At 35.6% G+C, this 21,072-nt stretch overlaps 1 protein-coding gene across 3 annotated transcripts in view; it reads left to right on the top strand.

Moving 5' to 3' along the window:
- Positions 1-20,245, top strand: part of COPS4 (COP9 signalosome subunit 4) — a 38,160-nt gene extending 17,915 nt beyond the window's left edge. Inside the window, exons 5-11 of one of the 3 annotated variants that reach the window (XM_058547395.1) lie at positions 575-728; positions 891-1,041; positions 5,332-5,400; positions 6,462-6,632; positions 13,796-13,911; positions 15,417-15,501; positions 19,714-20,245. In XM_058547395.1, the coding sequence (XP_058403378.1) occupies positions 575-728; positions 891-1,041; positions 5,332-5,400; positions 6,462-6,632; positions 13,796-13,911; positions 15,417-15,501; positions 19,714-19,847 (880 nt within the window). In that variant the 3' untranslated portion in view covers positions 19,848-20,245. The remainder of the gene's footprint in view (positions 1-574; positions 729-890; positions 1,042-5,331; positions 5,401-6,461; positions 6,633-13,795; positions 13,912-15,416; positions 15,502-19,713) is intronic. The other 2 variants (XM_058547396.1, XM_058547397.1) reach the window with 2 other exon arrangements.
- The last annotated feature ends 827 nt before the right edge of the window (positions 20,246-21,072 follow it).

Here is a 21,072-nt window from a genome sequence, read left to right on the forward strand (position 1 = left end):
GAGTACCATAAATATCATAATAGGTGATTTTCATTTTCTTCCTATTACAGATATTTATGATTAACTTTACAGATGAATATCCTTGCACGTACATATGTGTGCACATCCATGATTATTTTCATAGGATTTATTTTCTAGAGGTAAAGTATAGTGGATAAAATATAGTGCATACAGTAAATGCATTTTAAAGGATTCAAAGGATTGTTGGAGGGCATATTGCCAAATTGTTTTCCAGGATGGTTGTACTCATTTATAGTACTATCAGTAGTAGTAGTATATGCTATACCCCTGAACTGGGCATTTTTTCCTTTTACTTGTGAGATTATTTGAGGATTAGAAGAAGCTAAAATATAATGTGAACAACAATGATAAAAATAAAAATTCAATAAAACTTATTTCACAAATATTTTTTAGCTTTTATATAATGCAATAAAAAGTTTGATTCTCTTATATTAAGAAAATATATATAAGGAAAAAACGTATAATTATATGTATATTATATAATTATTTTCTACCATGCCTAAAAATTTTCTTGATAAAATATTTATCATTCTGTGTTTTTCTATTATCCTAGACAGTACAATGTAGATTATAAACTGGAGACGTACCTGAAGATTGCTAGGCTATATCTGGAAGATGATGATCCAGTCCAGGCAGAGGCTTACATAAATCGAGCATCATTGCTTCAGAATGAATCAACCAACGAACAGTTACAGATACATTATAAGGTAACAGATGAGCTGATTTGGAATTAATTTTGTGTTGGAGAATCCTACTATACTAAGATGCTCCAGAACATCTGATAAATGCTATTATGTATTAGAAATTGTCTCTTTTTTATTTTTTGCTTTTTAATTTTTCCCCCTATTTAAAACATTTTCCCTCTGTAGGTATGCTATGCACGTGTTCTTGATTATAGAAGAAAATTCATTGAAGCTGCACAAAGGTACAATGAGCTCTCTTACAAGACAATAGTGCATGAAAGTGAAAGACTAGAGGCCTTAAAACATGCTTTGCACTGTACCATCTTAGCATCAGCAGGTAAACACATCATTTATGCTTTAATGAATAGTCAATTAACTTTGCTTAATAATTTCAGGTTACTAATGGAGGATTTAGCAAGGAAGTATTATTCTTCAAAGGGTTGTCTTATTAATACAATTAGGATATATTAAGTTTAAACATTTAAACACTTAAAAACAGCAATAAAATGGATTGGTAACTTTAATAAAATTTAAATATGCATGTGTTAGTTTATTACCAACTTGTGTTAGGCATAGTAAGAGAGAGAATATGACGTTTAGTTCTAAAATACCACCAAAAAAAATGGTTATGAGGGACTGGCCCGGTGGCGTAGGGGTTAAGTTCGTGTGGCCTGGGGTGCGCAGGTTCGGATCCCGGGCACACAGCCATGCACGGCTTGTCAAACCATGCTGTGGTGGCCACTACGCCACCGGGCCAGCCCCCATTTTTTCAGTTTTCATCCTTTTCTTGGTGACTTATAAAAGCTCTTCACGTATATTAAAAAATTGACAATTTTTTGCCAATTTGTCATCTCTTTTTGGCTTTGTTTATAACTTTTTTGACATGCAGAAACTTTTAATTTTTATGTAGTTAAGTGTATTAATCTTTTATTTTTTTGGCTTCTGGGTTTTGTTGACTTGCTTAGAAAGGCCTTCCCTGCAAAACAAACAAACAAAACAAGGATGTCTGCACTTGTCTTTTCTATGAAACACTGCACTGGAGGCTCTAGTCAGGGCAGTTAGATGAGAAAAAGAAATAGAAGACATCCAGATTGGACAAGAAGCAGCAAAATAAAAAACCCAACAAACAAAACACTGAAATTATGTAAATTCTCCCCCATGTTTTCTTCCAGTACTTTAGGTTCTCAGATCCTTTGGTCTCAGGACCTCTTTACACTCTGAAAAATTGAGAACCCTAGAGAGCTTTTGGTTGTGTAGGTTATATCTATTGATTGCTATATTAGAAGTTGAAATGAGAGATTTTAAAAATATTTAATTCATTTAAAAGTAACAATAATTGATCCATTACATATAAACGTAAAGGACATATTTTTATAAAAAGATATATTTCCCAAAGCAAGAAAAGTTAGGAGAATGGAATTGTTTTACATTTTTTCAAATCTTTCTAATGTCTAGCTTGATAGACAAAAGCTGAATTCTTAAAGGTGCTTCTGCATTCAGTCTGTTTTGTTGTATTGTTTTAGGGGATGTATGTGAAGAAAATTCAGCCTCACAGAGATGTGTAGTTGGAAAAAGGAGGCATACTTAATGGCTTTTTCAGATAGTTGTGGATAATCTTCTTTGATACTACACTGAACTTGACAAGTGGTATAGTTTCTTATAGGTTAGTTGTGATGTGGCATCTGAAACCATATCAATGAGCCTTTTGCACTCTATTATGTAAAATCTTGGTCCTTCTTGCACTTTAAATGAATCTTTTACACATGCAAGATTTTGTACCATCGTGTATTGGTTGGTTGGAGAATATTGGTTCACTGAGTTATACAGAACTTCCACATATTGATGTACTTTGTTATACAATATAGAAAAATTACATTTGAATCTATTACCACTGATCTCGTAAAAAAAAAAAAAAAAAAAAAATTAAGTATTGGAAAGCTGTCCAGCTCATGGTGGCAGATACAAGTTTTCCAAAATTCTAATTTTTTCTCAAAAACTTTAATTTTATCAGGGGCAACAAATACTGTTGGTTGTTGGTGACAGACTCACTTTGCTCATTTTTAAGAAAATGTCTGCCAGATACCCAAGTCTGAAAAACCATAATTTGTCAATTCTATTTCAAGTAAATGGTGGTCTATGGAAGAAAAAGACTGGTTCAGCTTGCAGTGTTTCCCAAGTACAAGAACCATTGTGCTTCTGTTTGCAGCAGAGGTGCTTTATGTGCATTTCCCATTTTGTCACACAAAATATCAAAAAGATGTGTTCTCAAGTGTCAGAATTTAACAAAAGTAATTTTTACTGCTGCAAGAACATTCTTAAGTGAAACTGGCTGTTTTGTTTTGACTGTGAGTGTGTGGCACGATACAGTTTGGTGCCACTGCCTTGATTTGTGCTGTGGTACCAGTAGTTTTAGCCACCATTGCTTTTGCACCACCAGTGCAAATGTCAGCACAGTGAAAAAAGCAAAGGATGTCTTTGTCTTTTAAAAAAAAGTGGCGTTTTCCTCACTGATCCCTTGAAAAGGTCTTGGGGACCCCCTTTGAGAATTGCAGCTTCAGGGTTTCATGTATTACCTTCACACTTCCTCCTCATCACTACCTCCAACCCCCCCACCCCCTAAGAGTAATCACTAGTATGGATTAGTTTTGCCTGCTTCTTAAATTTACTTGTAAATCTTAATCCATTTGGATTTGTTTTAGTGTAAGGAATGAGATAGGGAATTGACCATTTTTTTTTTCCCTTAATGGCTAGTCATTTGACCAAGCATCCTTTATTGAATAATACATCTTTTTTTCCCTATTGATTTGAAATGCATTATAGTAAGATTTCTAGACATAATATTCTGTTCCATTAATTAGCCTATTTATGAATGTACTAGTACTATGCTCTTTGAATTATTGTAGCTTTATGTTTTATTATCTAGCAGGGCTACTCTCCCTTCATTATTCTTTTTCTAAATTTTCCTGACATTTTATCATATTTACTTTCCCCCTGTCTCTCCTGGCATTTTGTCATATTTGCTTTTTGCTTTGTCTCTCTCTCACACACCACACCGCCCCATGTTTTTTGATGTATCATTTTAAAGTAAGTTGGAGGCCATCATGACACTCCCTCCTTATATATCGTCATGCACCTGCTAAGAATAGGAACATTTTTCTACATAACTTCAATACCGTTATCATCCCTAAAAAATTTAACAAGTGATTTCGCTATAGAATGTAGCATCTGGTCCATATTATCATTGCTCCAGTTGTCTCAGGAATATCTTTTATAACTGCCTTTTTTCCCCTTAACAAGGAAAAGTTCATATGTGGCATTTGGTGATTATGTCTCTTTAGACTCTTTTTAGTCTAGAAAAGTTTCCTCACTTTTTTTTTCTCCACCTTTATTGAGATATAATTGACGTATAACATTGTATAGTTTCCTCACTTAAAAAATACTGACTTTTTGACTAGTTCAAGGAAATTGTTGTGCAGAATGTCCTTCATTCTAGATTTGTTTGATATATATTGTTTACTTATTCCTAATTCCATGTATTTTCTGTAAACTGGAAGTTAGCCAAACGTTAAATCAAGTTCAGGTTAAAATTTTTCTAGCAATACCTCATAGTGATGCTGTGTGGTGTACTTGCTGTTGCATCACATCAGAGGGAGCATGATGTCAGGTTGTCCCACTATTAGTGGTGCTGAGTTTGGTCATTTAGTGAAGGTAGAGATTCCACTGTAAAGGGTACGTTTTCCTCTTTGCATTTTATAAATAATTTGTGGGGTGCTACTTTGACACTCTACAAAAATCCTGTTCCCTGACTTCCTTGCAATAATTTAGTATCTATTAATAATCCTTGCCTGGATCATTTATTATATTGTATGCTGAAAAAGGGTGATTTACTCCTAATTCTATTCTTCTGCATTTATTAGGTACTATTCTTCTGTAAGAACTTTCCTTTCTATTTTCTTTTTTCTCCTTTTTTTAGTATCACTCAGGACTTTTTTTTATGCTTATTTTTCTGTGTGTATAACATACGCACAGGAAAAGTGCACATATCAAAAGTGTACAGCTTGATGAGTTGTCAGAAATGAACATCATCATGTAACCAGTATCCAGAACAAGAAACACTGTTACCAGTACCCTGAAAGCCTCTCTCATGCTTTCTCCTAGCCACTAGGCCCAACCCCCACCCCGAGAGCAATTACTAGTATACATTAGTTTTGCCTGCTTCTTATATTTATATAAATGAAATCATATAGCATATATACTCTTGTTTTGCTTCTTTTGCTCAACTTTATGAAATTTATCCATTTTGCTACATAATTATAGTTTCTTCATTTTCATTGTTTTGTAGTATTCCATAGTGTGAATATACCACAATTTCTTTATCTTATTGCCTTTAGGTAGTTTCTTATTGTCTATTAGGACTAGTACTGCTATGAAGATTCTTGTATATTTGACTCCGTTTTTTATTTATTTGATTATAGTAAATTATACTTGTAATTTTTTTGATGCTCACATTGTCCCAAATATGACCAGATCATGTCTTTTTTGACATGGCACCATTAGTTTTTGAATAGTTGCCTGCATTGTAGCATAAAAGATGCCTTAGGTTCTTCTTGTATTTTTCCTGCCCCAGGCTGGAAATCAGCTATTTTTCGAGGATCCCTAGTTCCTTTTAATGAAGACACCAAGATTGGGATGCTAGGTATGCTCATTGCTACTGGGTGTATTAGGCTCTTTCAGTATACAGAGCTAGAAAATAATTAGAAAAACTTTGTTCATAGAAGTATTTCCATTAGTTTGATTTTTTTATTGTCATCAATTGTTATGCACTTTTTCACTATTTAAAGACCCTTGAGAGTATAGATTGAAACTCTGAATATTGTTTCCCATCTGAGAAATGTTTGTTCATCTTTTGTAATTTTTTTTATTACCAAAGGAATGACGTGTTCATTATAGAAATACAAATAAGCGAGAAGAAGAAAATAATTACCTATAATTTGAACTTCTCATAACATGCTGGTGGATACCCTACTCTTCACATATGAATGTACAGTTGATCCTCATTATCCATGGATTCCATATTTGTGAATTTGCCTACTCGCTAACCCCAAAATCAGTGCTTGTGCTTTCACAGTCATTTGTAGACTTGTGCAGAGTAGCAAAAACTTGGAGTCCCCTGACTTATGTTTCGAGCTGAGGTTGAACAAGATGGCCCTCTGCCTTCTTGTTTCAGCTCTCGTACTAGAAACAAGTGTCCCTTTGGTGGTCAATTTAATATTATGATTTTCAGATTTTTTGCTTTTTGTTGGTGATTTCACTGTTAAAAATGGCCCCTAAGCATGGTGCTGACGTGCTTTCTTTAGTTCTTAAGTGTAGGAAGTCTGTGATGCACCTTGTGGAGAAAATACATGTGTTAGGTAAGCTTAATTAAGGCATGTTGGCTGTGAGTTCAATGTAATGAATCATCAATATATATTAAATAAGGTGGCTTGAAACAGAAACACATGTAAACAAGGTGTGACTTATTGATCAGCTGACAAAAATGTTATGACCAGAGGCTCACAGGAGCCTAACCCTGTATTTCCTCTAGGAGCAGCAGTTGAATATTCACAAATTCAGCGATGGCAGCAACTTTATAGAACATAACCACTGCAAATAATGAGACTCAACTTTATATTTTAGTAGGCAAAAAATAGATCATGCAGTATTTTTCGTTGAAGAAATAGATGGTGAGAATATTTGATGCTCATTTGTTTCCCTTAGGACAGCAGCGTTCTCGGATGCTAGCTACTCTTTTTAAGGATGAAAGGTGCCAGCAACTTGCTGCTTATGGGATCCTAGAGAAAATGTACCTAGATAGGATCATCAGAGGAAATCAACTTCAAGAATTTGCTGCCATGCTGATGCCTCACCAAAAAGCAACTACAGCTGATGGTAATGATCATGTCTTATAAGTGTGTGGTAGTAAATATTTAGGTACATGTTAGTGGAAAGTATGTTAAATTTGAAGCATCTTGATATCTTCCTATAATATTTTTACATAGCACTTGATGATTCCCTTTTTTAAGAAAGGAATATTATATTGACTGAAGATGAGTATCATACACAGATATGGGTTTGAAGTATAAAAGTAGCCCTATTGGAAAGTATTTTGTGGAATAATGCATTTTTTGGAAAGTGTAAGGGCAGAAGAATTATAGGATATGCTTATAGTGACTAGTTTTAAAAACTCAAACCATTTGATTAAGTACCTTAATTAATTTTAAGCATCAGTTTGTAACAGAGCATAATTATCCATAGTTATCTATTTTAGATAGAGCAAAATTTGGCACAGTAACTTGCCCAAGGTTATTCAGGGTGAAAGTGTTGCCAATAAGAATAGAAATTGGTGTCATGTTTCCTAGCTAAGGGATGTATATACCTAAGTCAGATTGCCTTTGCCAGGAAATAAGTTTTTAATAGTTGCTTGTTCATAACATCAATTATTTTAAGTATGTTTGTATACAGAGGTATTAAAGTAGCTTATAACAATAAGACACATGATACTAAAATATAGATGTAGACCATCAGAAACCTGGAAAAGGTTAAGATAAACATGCAGATCTATTAGACTCACTGCCTGGGATTCATTGTCATCCTATATTGAGGAGAATTTAGCTGGAAAGAGTCATTTATGTAGGGGTTGGCTGAAGGGTGTACACTTTACCCAATATTACAGCCCCGAATTAAACCAGATCAGTGAAGGGATTATATTGACCTCCCATTGAATTTCTTTTATTTAATTGCACTTTAAGAAACAAAACAGGTGATTCTCATCTTTCTGTCTAAAGGAAGTGTTTTTTCTGTAGGATATTCTTTATGCATATCCTCAGGAAAATTTCTTTTACAGTCTTAGGATTAGTTGTGATTTTCCTGGGTAGTTGGTTTTTATCTTATTTGAACACCCTGTGAATTGTAAACCAATTGGTTGTCTTATTTTGGTTGGCTACTAGAAAGCTTAAAATTAAATTTGTAGCCCACCTGTAAATAATGTGTGTTTTGATTGTTGCTTTTTACTTTTAAATTCTCTTTTGTTCTGTATATTTTTCTGAGTAGCTTTAAATTCTTTGTGCAAGAAAATGTCTGACAAACAAGTTAAAAGCTAGATAATTAAGAAAAAGTTTCCAGAATTGATACAGCTGAGCTGCAGATTGGACTTTGAGCTTTCTGGCTGTGAAAGAAAAATGAAAAGGTATAATCAGTTAGATATTTTTTTTCTAAAAAGAAGGGTGCTCACTAGGATCTCGGAGGACACAAATGATTCTCAGATTTCTCACATGGAACTTGATACAGAGGGCAGATGTTTTGTTGTCTTCCTCTTCCATTTTAGACCTTTTTGCTCATTTATCTTTCTTGGACATTTGTGTTTACTGGCATTACAATCCTAGGCTAGCAATCTTAAGACAGTTATTATTTTTTTAAATTATAGTTCAATGATTTTTAGTATATTCTCAGAGTTGTGCAACATCGCTACTGATCTACTTTCTCCTCTATAGATTTGCCTATTCTGGGCATTTCGTATAAATGGAATCATGTAATATAGGCTTTTTGTGACTGGCGTCTTTCACTTAGTGTATGGTTTGCAAGGTTCATCTGTTGTAGCATGTATCAGTACTTCATTCTTTTTTATTGCAAAATAATATTCTATTATATGTACCACATTTTATTTCTTTGTCAGTTGGTGGACATTTACGTTGTTTTCACTTTTTTGGCTATTAATAATGCTGCAGTGAACATTTATGTAGACATTTTTGTGTGGACATAGGTTTTTAATTCTCTTGGTTATATACCTAGGAGTAGAATTACTGGGTCAGATGGTAGCTCTGTGTTTAGTCTTTTAAGGAGCTGCCAGATTGTTTTCCTAAGCAGCCGCTCCATTTTACATTTCTGCCAGCTTTCTGTGAGGGTTCCATTTTCTCCGTATTGTCTCCCACACTTGTCATTATTTGTCTTTTTGATTTAGCCATCCTAGTGGGTATGAAGTGATACCTCATTGTGGTTTTGATTTACATTTCCCTGAGGGCTGATGATGTTAAGTACCATTTCATGCGCTTATTGGCCATTCGTATATCTTTAGAGAAATGTCTATTCAGATCCTTTGCCAATTTTTTAATTGGGTTATTTGCCCTTTTGTTATTGAATTATAAGAATTCTTTATATGTTCTAGATCTGATCATTATCAGATAAATGATTTACAAATATTTTCTCCCATTCTGTGTGTTGTTTCTTCACTTTTTGGTGGTGTCCTTTGAAACACAGAAGTTCTTAATTTTGATGAAGTCCAATTTATCTGTTTTTTTCTTTTGTTGCTTGTGCTTTCAGTGTCATATCTAAGAATCCATTGCCTAATCCAAGGTCATGAAGATTTGTTCTGTTTTCTTCTAAAAGTTTTATAGTTGTAGCTCTTACATTTAGGTTTTTGATTCCTTTTGAGTTAATTTTTATATGTATGGTGTAAGGTAGGGGTCCAGCTTTTTACTTTTCCATGTGGATCTTCAGTTGTCCCAGCACCATTTGTTGAAAAGACTGTTTTCTCCATTGAATTGTCTTGGCACCCTTGCTGACAATCAACTGACTGTAAATGTGAGAGTTCGTTTCTGGACTGTCAGTTCTATTCTCTTATTCTGCATGCTTGTCCTTATGGCAGTACTGCACTGTCTTGGTTGCTCTGTGTAGTAAGTTTTGAAATTAGGAAGTGTAAGTCCCCCAACTTTGTTCTTTTTCAAGATTGTTTGGCTTTTCTGGGTCCCTTCAATTTCCATATGAATTTTAAGATCAGCTTGTCAATTTCTGCAAAGAAGCCAGTGGGGGTTTTGATAGGAATTGCGCTGAATCTGTAGATCAATTTGGGGAGTATTGCCATCTTAACAATATTAAGTCTTCCATGTATTTCTGTTTATTTAGGACTTCTTTAATTTCTTTCAACAATGTTTTGTACTTCTCAGACTATGAGGTTTATATTTTTATTCCTAAGTGCTTTGTTCTTTTTGATGCTATTTCAAACAGAATTATGGTCAGCCCTCTGTATCTGTGGGTTTTGCATCCTCGGATTCAACCAACTGCGGATTCAACCAACCACAGATTGACAGGCCTATAGATAGATGCGTCTATACTGATCATTTACAGACTTTTGTTTCTTGTTATTATTCCCTAAACAATACAGTATAACAGCTATCTACACAGCATTTACACTGTGGTAGCTTTTATTAGTAATCTAGAGGTGATTTAAAATATATGGGAGGATGTGCATAGTTTATATGCAAATACTATGCCATTTTATATAAGGAATTTTGAGCATCAATGGATTTTGGTATCCATGGGGAGTCCTGGAATGAATCTCCCCTGGATACTGAGAGACAACTGTATTTTCTTAATTTCATCTTTGGCATGTTCATTGATGGTATGTAGAAATACAACTGATTTTTGTACTGTCTTAGTCTATTTGGGTTGCTTAAAAAAATTGTAATAAAGTGGGTGGCTTATAAACAACAGAAAACTACTTCTCACAGTTTTAGAGGCTGGGAAGTCGAAGGTCAAGGCGCTGGCAGATTCAGTGTCTGATGAGGGCCTGTTTCCTTGTTCATAGATGGCTGTCTTCCCACTGTGTCCTCACGTGGTGAAAGGGATGAGGGAGCTCTCTGAGGTCTCTTTTATAAGGGCACTAATCCCATTCATGAGGGCTCCACCCTCATGACCTAATCACCTTCTAAGGCCCCCATCTCCGAATACCATCACATTAGGGATTAGGTTTCAACGTATGAATTTTGGGGGACACAAACATTCAGTCAGTCTATAGCATGTAGATGCATAGATTTTTATAAGTTTCACCTTTAGGGAATTTCAGTTCTGCCACTGCTAAGCACTGTTCCTATTTCTGAGCTGCTAAATTAGTGTAGTAATAATTTTCCCACTTACCACATAAATAATTCTGAGAAATAAGATTTAAAAAAATACCACATTTTTATCTTTCATTTTTTCCCCCGTCTAAAGATATAACCCTTTCAACTGGGTGTATTGCTGTACTACTTTTTTTTTTTTCCCCCAAAGCCCCAGTAGATCATTGTATGTCATAGCTGCACATCCTTCTAGTTGCTGTATGTGGGACACAGCCTCAGCATGGCTGGAGAAGCGGTGCGTTGGTGCGCGCCCGGGATCCGAACCCCGGGCCGCCAGTAGCAGAGCGCGCGCACTTAACCGCTAAGCCACAGGGCCGGCCCTGTACTACTTTTTAAATTGTGGTAAAATACACATAAAATTTACCATTTTAACCATTTTTAGAGGTATGGTTCAGTGGCATTAAGTACCTTCACATTGTTGTGACTCAAGAGCATCCATCCCCAGAACTTTTTTTATCTTCTCAAAGTAAAACTTTGTACTGGTTAAACATTAACTCCCCATCCTCTCCTCCCTTGGCCTGCTGTACTGCTTATTGAGGTGGAGTAGACTGGGAGAGGAACAGACTTGAGGAGAGAAGTCAAGAAGTCCTCTTTTGAGCATATTAACTTTGATATGTAGGGGCTGACCCCATGGCATAGTGGTTAAGTTTGGCGCGCCCTGCTTCAGTGTCCTGGATTTGCGGGTTTGGATCCCTTGTGGGGACCTACGCCATTTGTCGACCATGCTGTGGCAGCGACCCACATACAAAATAGAGGAAGATTGGCACAGATGTTAGCTCAGGGCTAATCTTCCTCAAGCAAAAAAAGAGGAAGATTGGCAACAGATGTTAGCTCAGGGCAAATCTTCCTCAGCAAAAAAAAAATATATATATATATTTTTTAAAAATTGAGATGTTTATAAAACTTACAAGTAGAGATGTAATTTAGATAGTGGATCTATAAAAAAGCTCAAAAGAGAGATTTGGATTAGAGATAGATATGTGATAAGCATCTGCATATTGATGGTATTGAGATAATATAGGAAGAGAGAAGAGATGAGGGTGTAAAATTGAGCCCTCTAATTTTAGAGGTAAGAGAGAGAAGGAGGAACCAGCAAGGGAGACTGAGAGAGAGGAGTTAAGAGATAGGAGTTAGGGCTGGCCCCGTGACTTGGCGGTTGGGTGCATGCGCTCTGCTGCTGGCGGCCTGGGTTCGGATCCTGGGCGCGCACCAATGCACCGCTTCTCCGGCCATGCTGGGGCCGCGGCCCACATACAGCAACTAGAAGAATGTGCGGCTATGACATACAATTATCTACTGGGGCTTTGGTGGAAAAAAATAAATAAAATTATTAAAAAAAAAAAAAAGAGATAGGAGTTAACTAGAAGAGTATAGGTAGACGTGGAACGTTGCAAGAAAGAGGGATTCACAGAATACTTCCCTTGGGGGCTCTAAGTATATCTTGTCCCCAGCACTATCTGCTCGCCCCGAGACAAAAGCCAATCATCAAGAGGCAACATAGTGGAAAAGACAGGGCAGTTTATTACAGCTTGCTAGCAAGGGGGAAGATGGTTGACTAATGTCTCAAAGAACCATCTTAAGGGGGCACAAAATCTTACAGCAGTTATATAGACCATTGGGTTATAGGGGAGGGGGTTAGGAATGTTGACCTTCTGGTGTTACAGACTGGGAGTGCCACACCAGATCCTTCAGTTTTCATTGATGATGGCTATCAGCATAGATTCTCTGTTTGGGAGTCATCACATTCCTAAGGAACTCAAAAGAACAAAGTTATCATCTCATCGCAGCTGGGAGGAACGTGCACAAGCACGGGTTGTAAAATCTACAGAGCGGTTACATCTCCTGGAGGGTGCACATCCAGCTGGGTTAGTTTGTCAGAGGTCATTCAAAGTTACAATAGGGTTTTTCTTTTCTACAATATGACTTCCCTTTTATCAACCTTGTCTTGAGCTGGTATCACTATCATAGTACTTGGCCTGTAATAAGTGCTCAACAGAAACATCAAATAAGAATGGGTAAGTGGTCGAAAGGTACAAACTTCCAGTTGTAAGATAAATAAGTTCTGAGGATGTAATGTGCAGGATGGTGGCTATAGTTAACAATACGGTGTTGTATATTTGAAAGTTAGTAAGAGAGTAGATTTTAAAAGTTCTCATCACAAGAAAAAAAAGTGCAACTGTGTGAGGTGATAGATGTTAACTAAATTTATTGTGGTAATCATTTTGTAGTGTATGCATATATCAAATCATTATGTTTTACACCTTAAACGAATACAATGTTATATATCAATTATATTTCAATAAAACTGGGGGAAAAAAAAAAGAATTGTGTGAGTCCAGCAGTAAAACACCTTCGGGATGGGGTCTTAGGTCCAGAACCTTGTCAGGTCCTGTATTACCTCACTTAAGGGAGGATGCTATGCCTAATCTCTCATAGGAAGGTTAGTAGATCTTGCCTTCCAAACATTTCTCACGTTTGCCTCAGAGTAAGGTGCTTATGGAGTGCCCAAAAGAATAGAGATCAGGGGCTTTATCAAGCTTGTAGAACAGGTTGCGTGATTGTTTTGCTGCTACTTGCTAATAAAAGTTTATGCTTGTAGCAAGAAAAGAAAAGTTAATGAATCTGACAGCTAGCCTAAGGAAGCAAAACCCCAAACCCAAAGGGTTTAATCCATTCAGCTAGTTAGTAGCTACTTGCCAATCACTCATTTTCTAAATATATTATTTGTATTTAATTGTATATTATTCAAACTGTATCAAATAAGGCATTTTGGTTACTTTTTAAATTTTGATAGGAATAAAGACAATGATTATAAATTATTACATGCCTAGAAATTTCAGGAAAAAAAGGATGCATCTTTTTTTGTGTGTGTGTGAGGAAGATCAGCCCTGAGCTAACATCTGCTGCCAATCCTCCTCCTTTTGCTGGGGAAGATTGGCCCTGGGCTAACATCTGTGTCCATCTTCCTCCACTTAAATGGAATGCCACCACAGCATGGCCTGACAAGTGGTGCGTCGGGGCGCGCCTGGGATCTGAACCCCGGGCCACAGCAGCAGAGCTTGCACACTTAACCGCTCCACCACCGGGCCAGCCCCATGATGCATCTTTTAAGAGTGTAAAACAGTGCCAAAATTACAACTGTCTTATTTATATTTATTTAAGGTTCCAGCATCTTGGACAGAGCTGTTATTGAACACAATTTGTTGTCTGCAAGCAAATTATATAATAATATTACCTTTGAAGAACTTGGAGCTCTTTTAGAGATCCCTGCAGCTAAGGTATTTTCTTATTTCCAATACATAAAAAGGAAGCTAAGAGACTAAACTATTGATGTAATGAGAAAATAAAATATATAATTGATAAGTATTGGCAACTGCAACAAAAATACACATAAAAAGCCTTAGGTAAATGGAAATAAATTATTTGAATGTTAAAATGGTAATGTAATGGAATTGTCTACGTTTTTTGGTTTCTGTAAATTGTATTTTTTGATAAAGTGACCTAGAATGGAAATCTTAAAGGGGTTCCAGGTTATGATATCCGTTTTGTGAGAATATTTTTGTTTGGTGTCTGTTTAAATCCACTTCTTAGTCGTTTCTGATTTATGACTAACTTAAGATTTCGATACATGCTTTACTTCTTTTTTCTGCCCTGGATTGGCTCCAAGGTTAAATATTTCATCTCTTTGAGAGAATGACTATGGTGATACTCCAGGCTATTCCATTGTGACTTCTGTGCTCAATTTAACTTAAGTTGACTGAGTTACTAGGGAATTAATTTCATTCTTAAAGGGTTTAATTGGCTATGTATAAATTCCAACAAAGTACCAATAATATTTAGAGGATATTTCAGGTATTATTTACAAAGCATTCTTGTAAATTTAAATAATAGTAAAAGCAAGCAGTCAACTTGAACTTTACCTAACTTGCAAACCTTAAAGTGATGTAGTTATAGGTCAAATCCCCTTTTATCTGTTAGTGAAATTTTAATTTAGTATTTTCTAACACAATTCCTTTACATATACACATTCAATACACAGTAAAGGAAGTGGAACAATATGGGAACCAAGGCTTCAGTTACGCTTAAAACAGGCTTTCTTAGGCTTTGAGGCATGATCCCTTGCTGAGACTAAAGGAAGTGAATATGTTTTTAACAGTAAATGCTAGTCACTGTTCAGGAGTGATTTAAGATTGATTGTGAAGATGGTCAGAATTACTAAAATGACTAAGTCACCACCCAGTTTGCTTACATACAGTATAATGAGATATGTCTTTAGGAGTGAGGTAGAGGACCTTTTGCTCTCCTTTAATTGTCTTTTAGATTCTTTCAGTTCCCTTTTAAATTTGAAAATCTATTCTTCCTTTCAGTTTTTTCTTAAAAAATATTCTTAAAGAGTTTTTGGGTGATAAACACTATGAAAATGGAAATGAAATAAGAAAAACTAGTGTTTTTTTTGAGGTGTGGATCCCAGTGAGAAGAAAAATTGTTAGTTTGATTTTGAGCAGAGGAAAAAATTGGTAAGAGGGCTAGATTCTTGTCTAAAATCTCACAACAAGAAAAACATCCTAATTAACTTAAAATAATGGATTGTACCCAGAAAGAATTGGGGGGGATATAATAGGCAGATTTACAAGATTTACTCTTGTAATGAATGGCAGATGAACACATATGTAAAGCTTAGTGATGGGTAGCTAAACCAAGAGCTTTCAATTCTCTTATCATATGTGACTAACAGTTAGAGATGATAATTAGAGTGTCTGAGAGTTTGTTTGTTTTTTAACAGGCGGAAAAGATAGCATCACAAATGATAACAGAAGGACGTATGAATGGATTTATTGATCAGATTGATGGAATAGTTCATTTTGAAAGTAAGAAGCTTTGTTTATTTTTGTCATAATGAAATGTCAGTGAAGTTTGTATATTTTTGATTAAAACATGTTGAACAGTTTCCTTTGACCCAGAATCTTATGACTGGAATGAGCTTATTTCCCAAAGAAATAATTTCAAGTAATTTTTACAAATTTATATTCATGAATCTACTTAATGCAGCATTTTCTATTCTGCAGTAAATTGTTATATCAGTTCATTCATTTACTCATCAAACATTTATTGACCACATACCATGTATTGGGCATGTAGAAATGACAGTTACATTTCCTATTCAGCAGCTCATTTTAACAAATATCCTTTTATCTGTCAGGCCTCATCTTGACTTTTCAACATATTGAATAGGGTTGATCACTTGCTCCTCTTTGAACCGCTCTCTCTCCTGGCCTCCATTATCTTGACTTCTGTTATCTTCTTCACCCCATTCTCCTTTACCTCCTCCTTCTCCAGGTATTCTTACCAGTCATCTTTGTAGATTCTATAGTGCCTTTAAATTTAAGTATTGAGGTTGCTTGAGGCTTACTCCTAGCCCTTTTTCTCCTCACTCTGCTAAGTTTCCCTAGGTAATCTTATCTATTCCATTGATTGAGTTACCATCTCTATGAAGACAATGCTTAGATTTACCTTTCTAGTCTAAATCTCTCTTCTGAGTCCCAGACCCAGTGGCTCGAATTGGCTTCTAGGTCTTTCCCACCTAATTGCTTCCTGGGCATCTCACAATGCATATCATCTCCCCTCTGTACCTGCCTCCTACAACAGCCAGCCAACCAGCCATCCATCCAAAAACTGCATTGTTCACTTTCTCCAGCATTTCTTATCCTTGACCCTTCCTCTTTGCTGCCCAGCATCCTTTCAGTTTTACCTCTTAGGTGTATCTGGAATCCATGTACTTTTCTTCATTTCTTACTATCACCAGCCTATTCTGAACTCCATAACCCCTTCTGGGTTTGAGAAATAGCCTCTTAACTTTTTTTCTGATATATACAATTGCTCCTTTCTAGTCCGTTTGCCCTGGTATATAGCCAGAGTGATTGTGATCTTTTAAAAATGCAAACAGAAAAAAGAGATAAATTATTAAATCATGTTACTCTCTTCCTTGACACTCTAATGAATGGCTTTCTCATTGCTTGTAGAACAGAGTTCTACAAAGTCTCCAAAAGATCCTGCATGATCCTTTATAGCTTTCTCTTTCCAATCCAGCCACACAGGTCCTTTTATTTTTTCCAACATTGTAAATTCTTCCCACACCAAACATTCCGAAATATCTACCCCTCTCCACAACCAACCTCTCCAACCATGTTCTATTTGTCTCCATGTCTTAGTTTGAGCAATGTTACTCAGTAATGATTTTCCTGATTCCTGAGGTTAGGTATGGCTTCGAGTTATATGTTCTTGTCACCCTGAATTTCTTCCTAGCATTAATCATAATTATTTTCATTTCTGTAGCTATTTGTCTAAATGTCAGTTTCTGCTTCCAAGCTAAGCTTCCTAATGGTAGATATAAAAGTCTCTTGTTCTCCATGGTAGTCTGTTTCAGTGCCCCGCACATTGTAAGTGGGAAATAAATAAGTATTGAATAAACAAACACAGTATATGATGAATAATGTAGCAAATGGGGTCACCAAGTGAAAGGACAGCTTAAATTAATGTATTCCAACTTCATAGAATATGGAATATTTTTTTCTAGTTTTCTTAGATTTAAAAAATTACAATGATAAATATGCTCATAATAGCAAGCAAAGCATTACAAGAATAAATAAAGGAAGAGTTCATAATATCTTTTTACTTCCACCTCCGTTCCTCTAATCCCAGCTCCCTGGCGTAACTAATATTAGTCTAAAGTCTTGTGTCTTTCTACAAGCTTATACAGATAAGTAAAAACATATAGAGATTTTTTTTAAGTGGCATTATAAAGTACATGGTGTTCTACAAATTGTTTTTAAAAGTTAATGTACCATGGACATATTTTCAAGTCAGTAGGTATAAATCTAATTTATTTGTTTTAATAGCAGCTAGTATTTCATCAAGTTCAACTATTCGCCTGTTGATGGACATTCAAGTGGTTTCCTGGTGCATATCTTTATATACTGGTACACTTAGTTCTATAGAACAGAGTCGCAAAAGTTGCATCCCTTGTTGCATACGTAGTTTGGTTCTTAATAGTTACTACCAGTTTGCTTTCCAGAAAGGTGAAATCATTTACACTTCTACCAATATGAGAGAATGAAGCAACAACTGGTTATTATTATTCTTTTTATCTTTTGCCAGTTGATGGGAGGAAATACTACATTATTGTTCTATTGTGCATTTCCTTGGCTGTAGTGAAGTTTGATATCTTTCCATCTATTGGCCATTAGTTTTTTCTCTTCTGTGAATCAATGTTACTTTTTCTTGTCTATTTTCTTCCTTTCCCCATCACCTCTCCTTCAGATGTCCCAGTATCAATTTGCTGTAGCTTTTGGCTTAATGATAATTTTAACTCTTTGTTTGCTATGTGTGTTGCAAATATTTTCTTATTCTGTCAGTTGTGTTTCTGTAAGGCAATGTATACCGTGAACACATTTAAAAAAATTTTTGCAGCCAAATATGTCCATTTTGAATTTTATGGCTTTTGAGTTTCCTGTATTGATTAAGAAGATCTCCTTCACCTTGGGGTAAAACTAATATTTTCCTAAAATTTCTAATATTTTTACTTATTGATTTGTATTTAAAAATTTATTCTGTCTACAGTTCACTTTTGTGTATAATTTAAAGCTATGGTCTAGTTTTTTTTTAAGATGGATTGCCAATTTTGCAAATATCATTTATTAAATAAAACATCCTTTCTGGTCTGTGACATATATTAGGTTTCACGTATATATTTGGATCTATTTTTGTATTCTATTTGGTTCACTGATCTGTAAACAATATGGTAATAAACTAATTTAATAATTTAATAGTAAATTTTACTGTTGGTAAAGTAACTCCTATCCCTCTAGTTTTTTTTTAGTTGAGTTGAAATTCATATAACATAAAATTAACCATTTTAAAGTGAACAACTCATTAGCATTTAGTTTTCACAATGTTGTGCAGCCACCAGCTCTACCTAGTTCCAAAACATTTTCGTCTCTCCAGAAGGAAAGCTGTGCCCATTAAGCACTTACTCCTCATTCCTCCCTCTCCCCAGCCCCTGGCAACCACTGATCTGTATTCTGTCTCTATGGGTTTATCGATGGCTGGATATTTCATATAAACGGAATCATACAATATGTGACCTTTTGGCTTCTTTGACTTAACATAGTATTTGCACGTTTCATTCGGGTTGTAGCGTGTAGTCAGTATTTCATGCCTTTTTAAGACTGAATAATATTCCATTGTGTAGGTGTACCACAATCCTGCCACTGGTTTTAATTTTCAAAATTATCTTGGCTATTCTCAAACATCAATTCTTCCATATTAACTTTAGTAATTTTGTCCTATTTGGAAATCAAAACAGAGAAAAGGGGGTGTCTTTGGAATTTCTTTGAATTTATATATCAATAGGAAAGGACTGATATTTTTATGAAATTGCATCTTTCCATCTGGAAATGTGATTTGGGTCTACTCAAGTTATTTTTGTGTTTTTTATTAAGATTTTATAGGGTTTTTTTCTTCCTTAATTCTGTGCCCATTTTTGTAAATTTTGGTGCTGAGATTTACCCCCCAATTTTTTATTTCTAACTACATATTGCTGATATAGAGGAAAACCTGCTGTATTCCTGGTGAGTTTTTTTGTTCTGGGTTTAAATATTAGAGTATTTATCCTTCAGAGTCATAGTAGAGACAGCCTTTAATATATAAATTTACTTTCCCCAGGAGGTGGCAGTGTTTTATGAATCAGGAAACGGTGGTGATGAGACAGTTGGCTTCAGTGAAGCTGTCGTATTGTGGTTGTGGTTGAGGTTCTTTGGTTGGTTGGTTTTATTTTGTTTTCACAAATAATAATAATAATATGTATCTGTGCATATATATTTTTTGGTTTGGTTTTGTCTTATGTCTTGTGTCAGTGATATGGGTACTTTTCTTAACTTGCTTAATTAGCTTAATTTTATTAGCCACGTTTTTTGAGTAAACTTTTAAAAATTAATGCTAGTGTATTTATCTTTTAACTCACATTTGCTGTGTAAAGACAAAGGAGTAATTTCAACTTTGTACAATATTCCTTTTTTCTTTAGCACGAGAAGCCCTGCCAACGTGGGACAAACAGATCCAATCGCTTTGTTTCCAAGTGAATAACCTTTTGGAGAAAATTAGTCAGACAGCACCAGAATGGACAGCACAAGCCATGGAAGCCCAGATGGCTCAGTGAATCCCTGCAGAACTTCTGTGCACACTACATCTGTTTCCGTGTTGTACAGATTAATTTCACTATCTCTCCAAAGCATTTGCATCATGACCTTACATATTTCGATCTCTTTTATGCTGGATTCCATTTAAAGAAGACATTATTAGAGCAGGAAGTAACAAGCATTTAAAAATATGTAGTTCCCATATAGTCAGGGTCTCTGTGTATCAAGCTAACTCAGATGTTTTGAAAGCTTTTTGTTTAAAAGGAGTAAGTGAAATATCCGTGGCTAAAAAGTTTGGAATTTGTGATAACTTTGTAGTCATGTAAAACTTAAGTGCATTGTGCCTCTCCAAATGTGGTTATTCTAATAAATGGAGAAGTGAGCCAAATAAAGTAGTACTTTGTTTTTAATTAGTAAACAGTGTTTTATTCCTTTTTCCTTTCAATTCAGCAGACAGTGATTTATACCATATGGTAGAAATGCAGAGATAAGCCATAATGCCTGTTCTCCAGGAGTTCAGAGTCACAGAGCCAATAGACAATAAGTGTAATACTTGTAGTTGTAGCAAGTACTAGAGCACACAGGGAGGAGCTTTTCATTTAGCAGAGAGAGATCAGGGAAGGCTCCTTGGAGAGGGTTATTTCAGCTTAGCTTTATAGAGAAAATGAGGAAAGGAATTTTTTAAAAAAGTTTGTGGGCAACTACCAGTTTCAGCTCCAACATATAAAGAGCTTGGAAGTCATCACTCCATATTCACAACAAGAAAAAAGCTGAACAGCCTGAAAATCAATGGCTTTTCTTAGATCCACCAGAGAATTGAGGTCACAGGGCAAACCACCACCGCAAAACTTGAGAGACAGGCAAGTATAATCACAGTCGAGATCAGCTTACCAGGAGCAGAATCTGCTTGAGCTAGTAACTGATATGGACAGTGAAATGGTAACTTGGACAAATTATTGGAGGCTGAGTGTGGACTAGCTTGACAGTTAAATACCCCTTAGGGCCCACTTTAAGGGGAGCCTCCACATTTTCTCAGATTTACCACCAGGAACCCCACCTACCAAGTTCTCATGATTAAGATCAGGGATCCCCTTGTATTTCGGGCAGGGCAGGGGAGGAGAAAGTAACTATTTTCAAATACACCCAGATCATTTTCCATGACAGCCTGCCCTTTAAGGGAAACTACTTTACCAGAGCCTTATCTAATGTGGGGAAAAGGCAGTTAGACAATTCCAGCCACCTTTA

This window comes from Diceros bicornis, chromosome 8 (assembly GCF_020826845.1).
Source record: "Diceros bicornis minor isolate mBicDic1 chromosome 8, mDicBic1.mat.cur, whole genome shotgun sequence".
Classification (NCBI taxonomy): domain Eukaryota; kingdom Metazoa; phylum Chordata; class Mammalia; order Perissodactyla; family Rhinocerotidae; genus Diceros; species Diceros bicornis.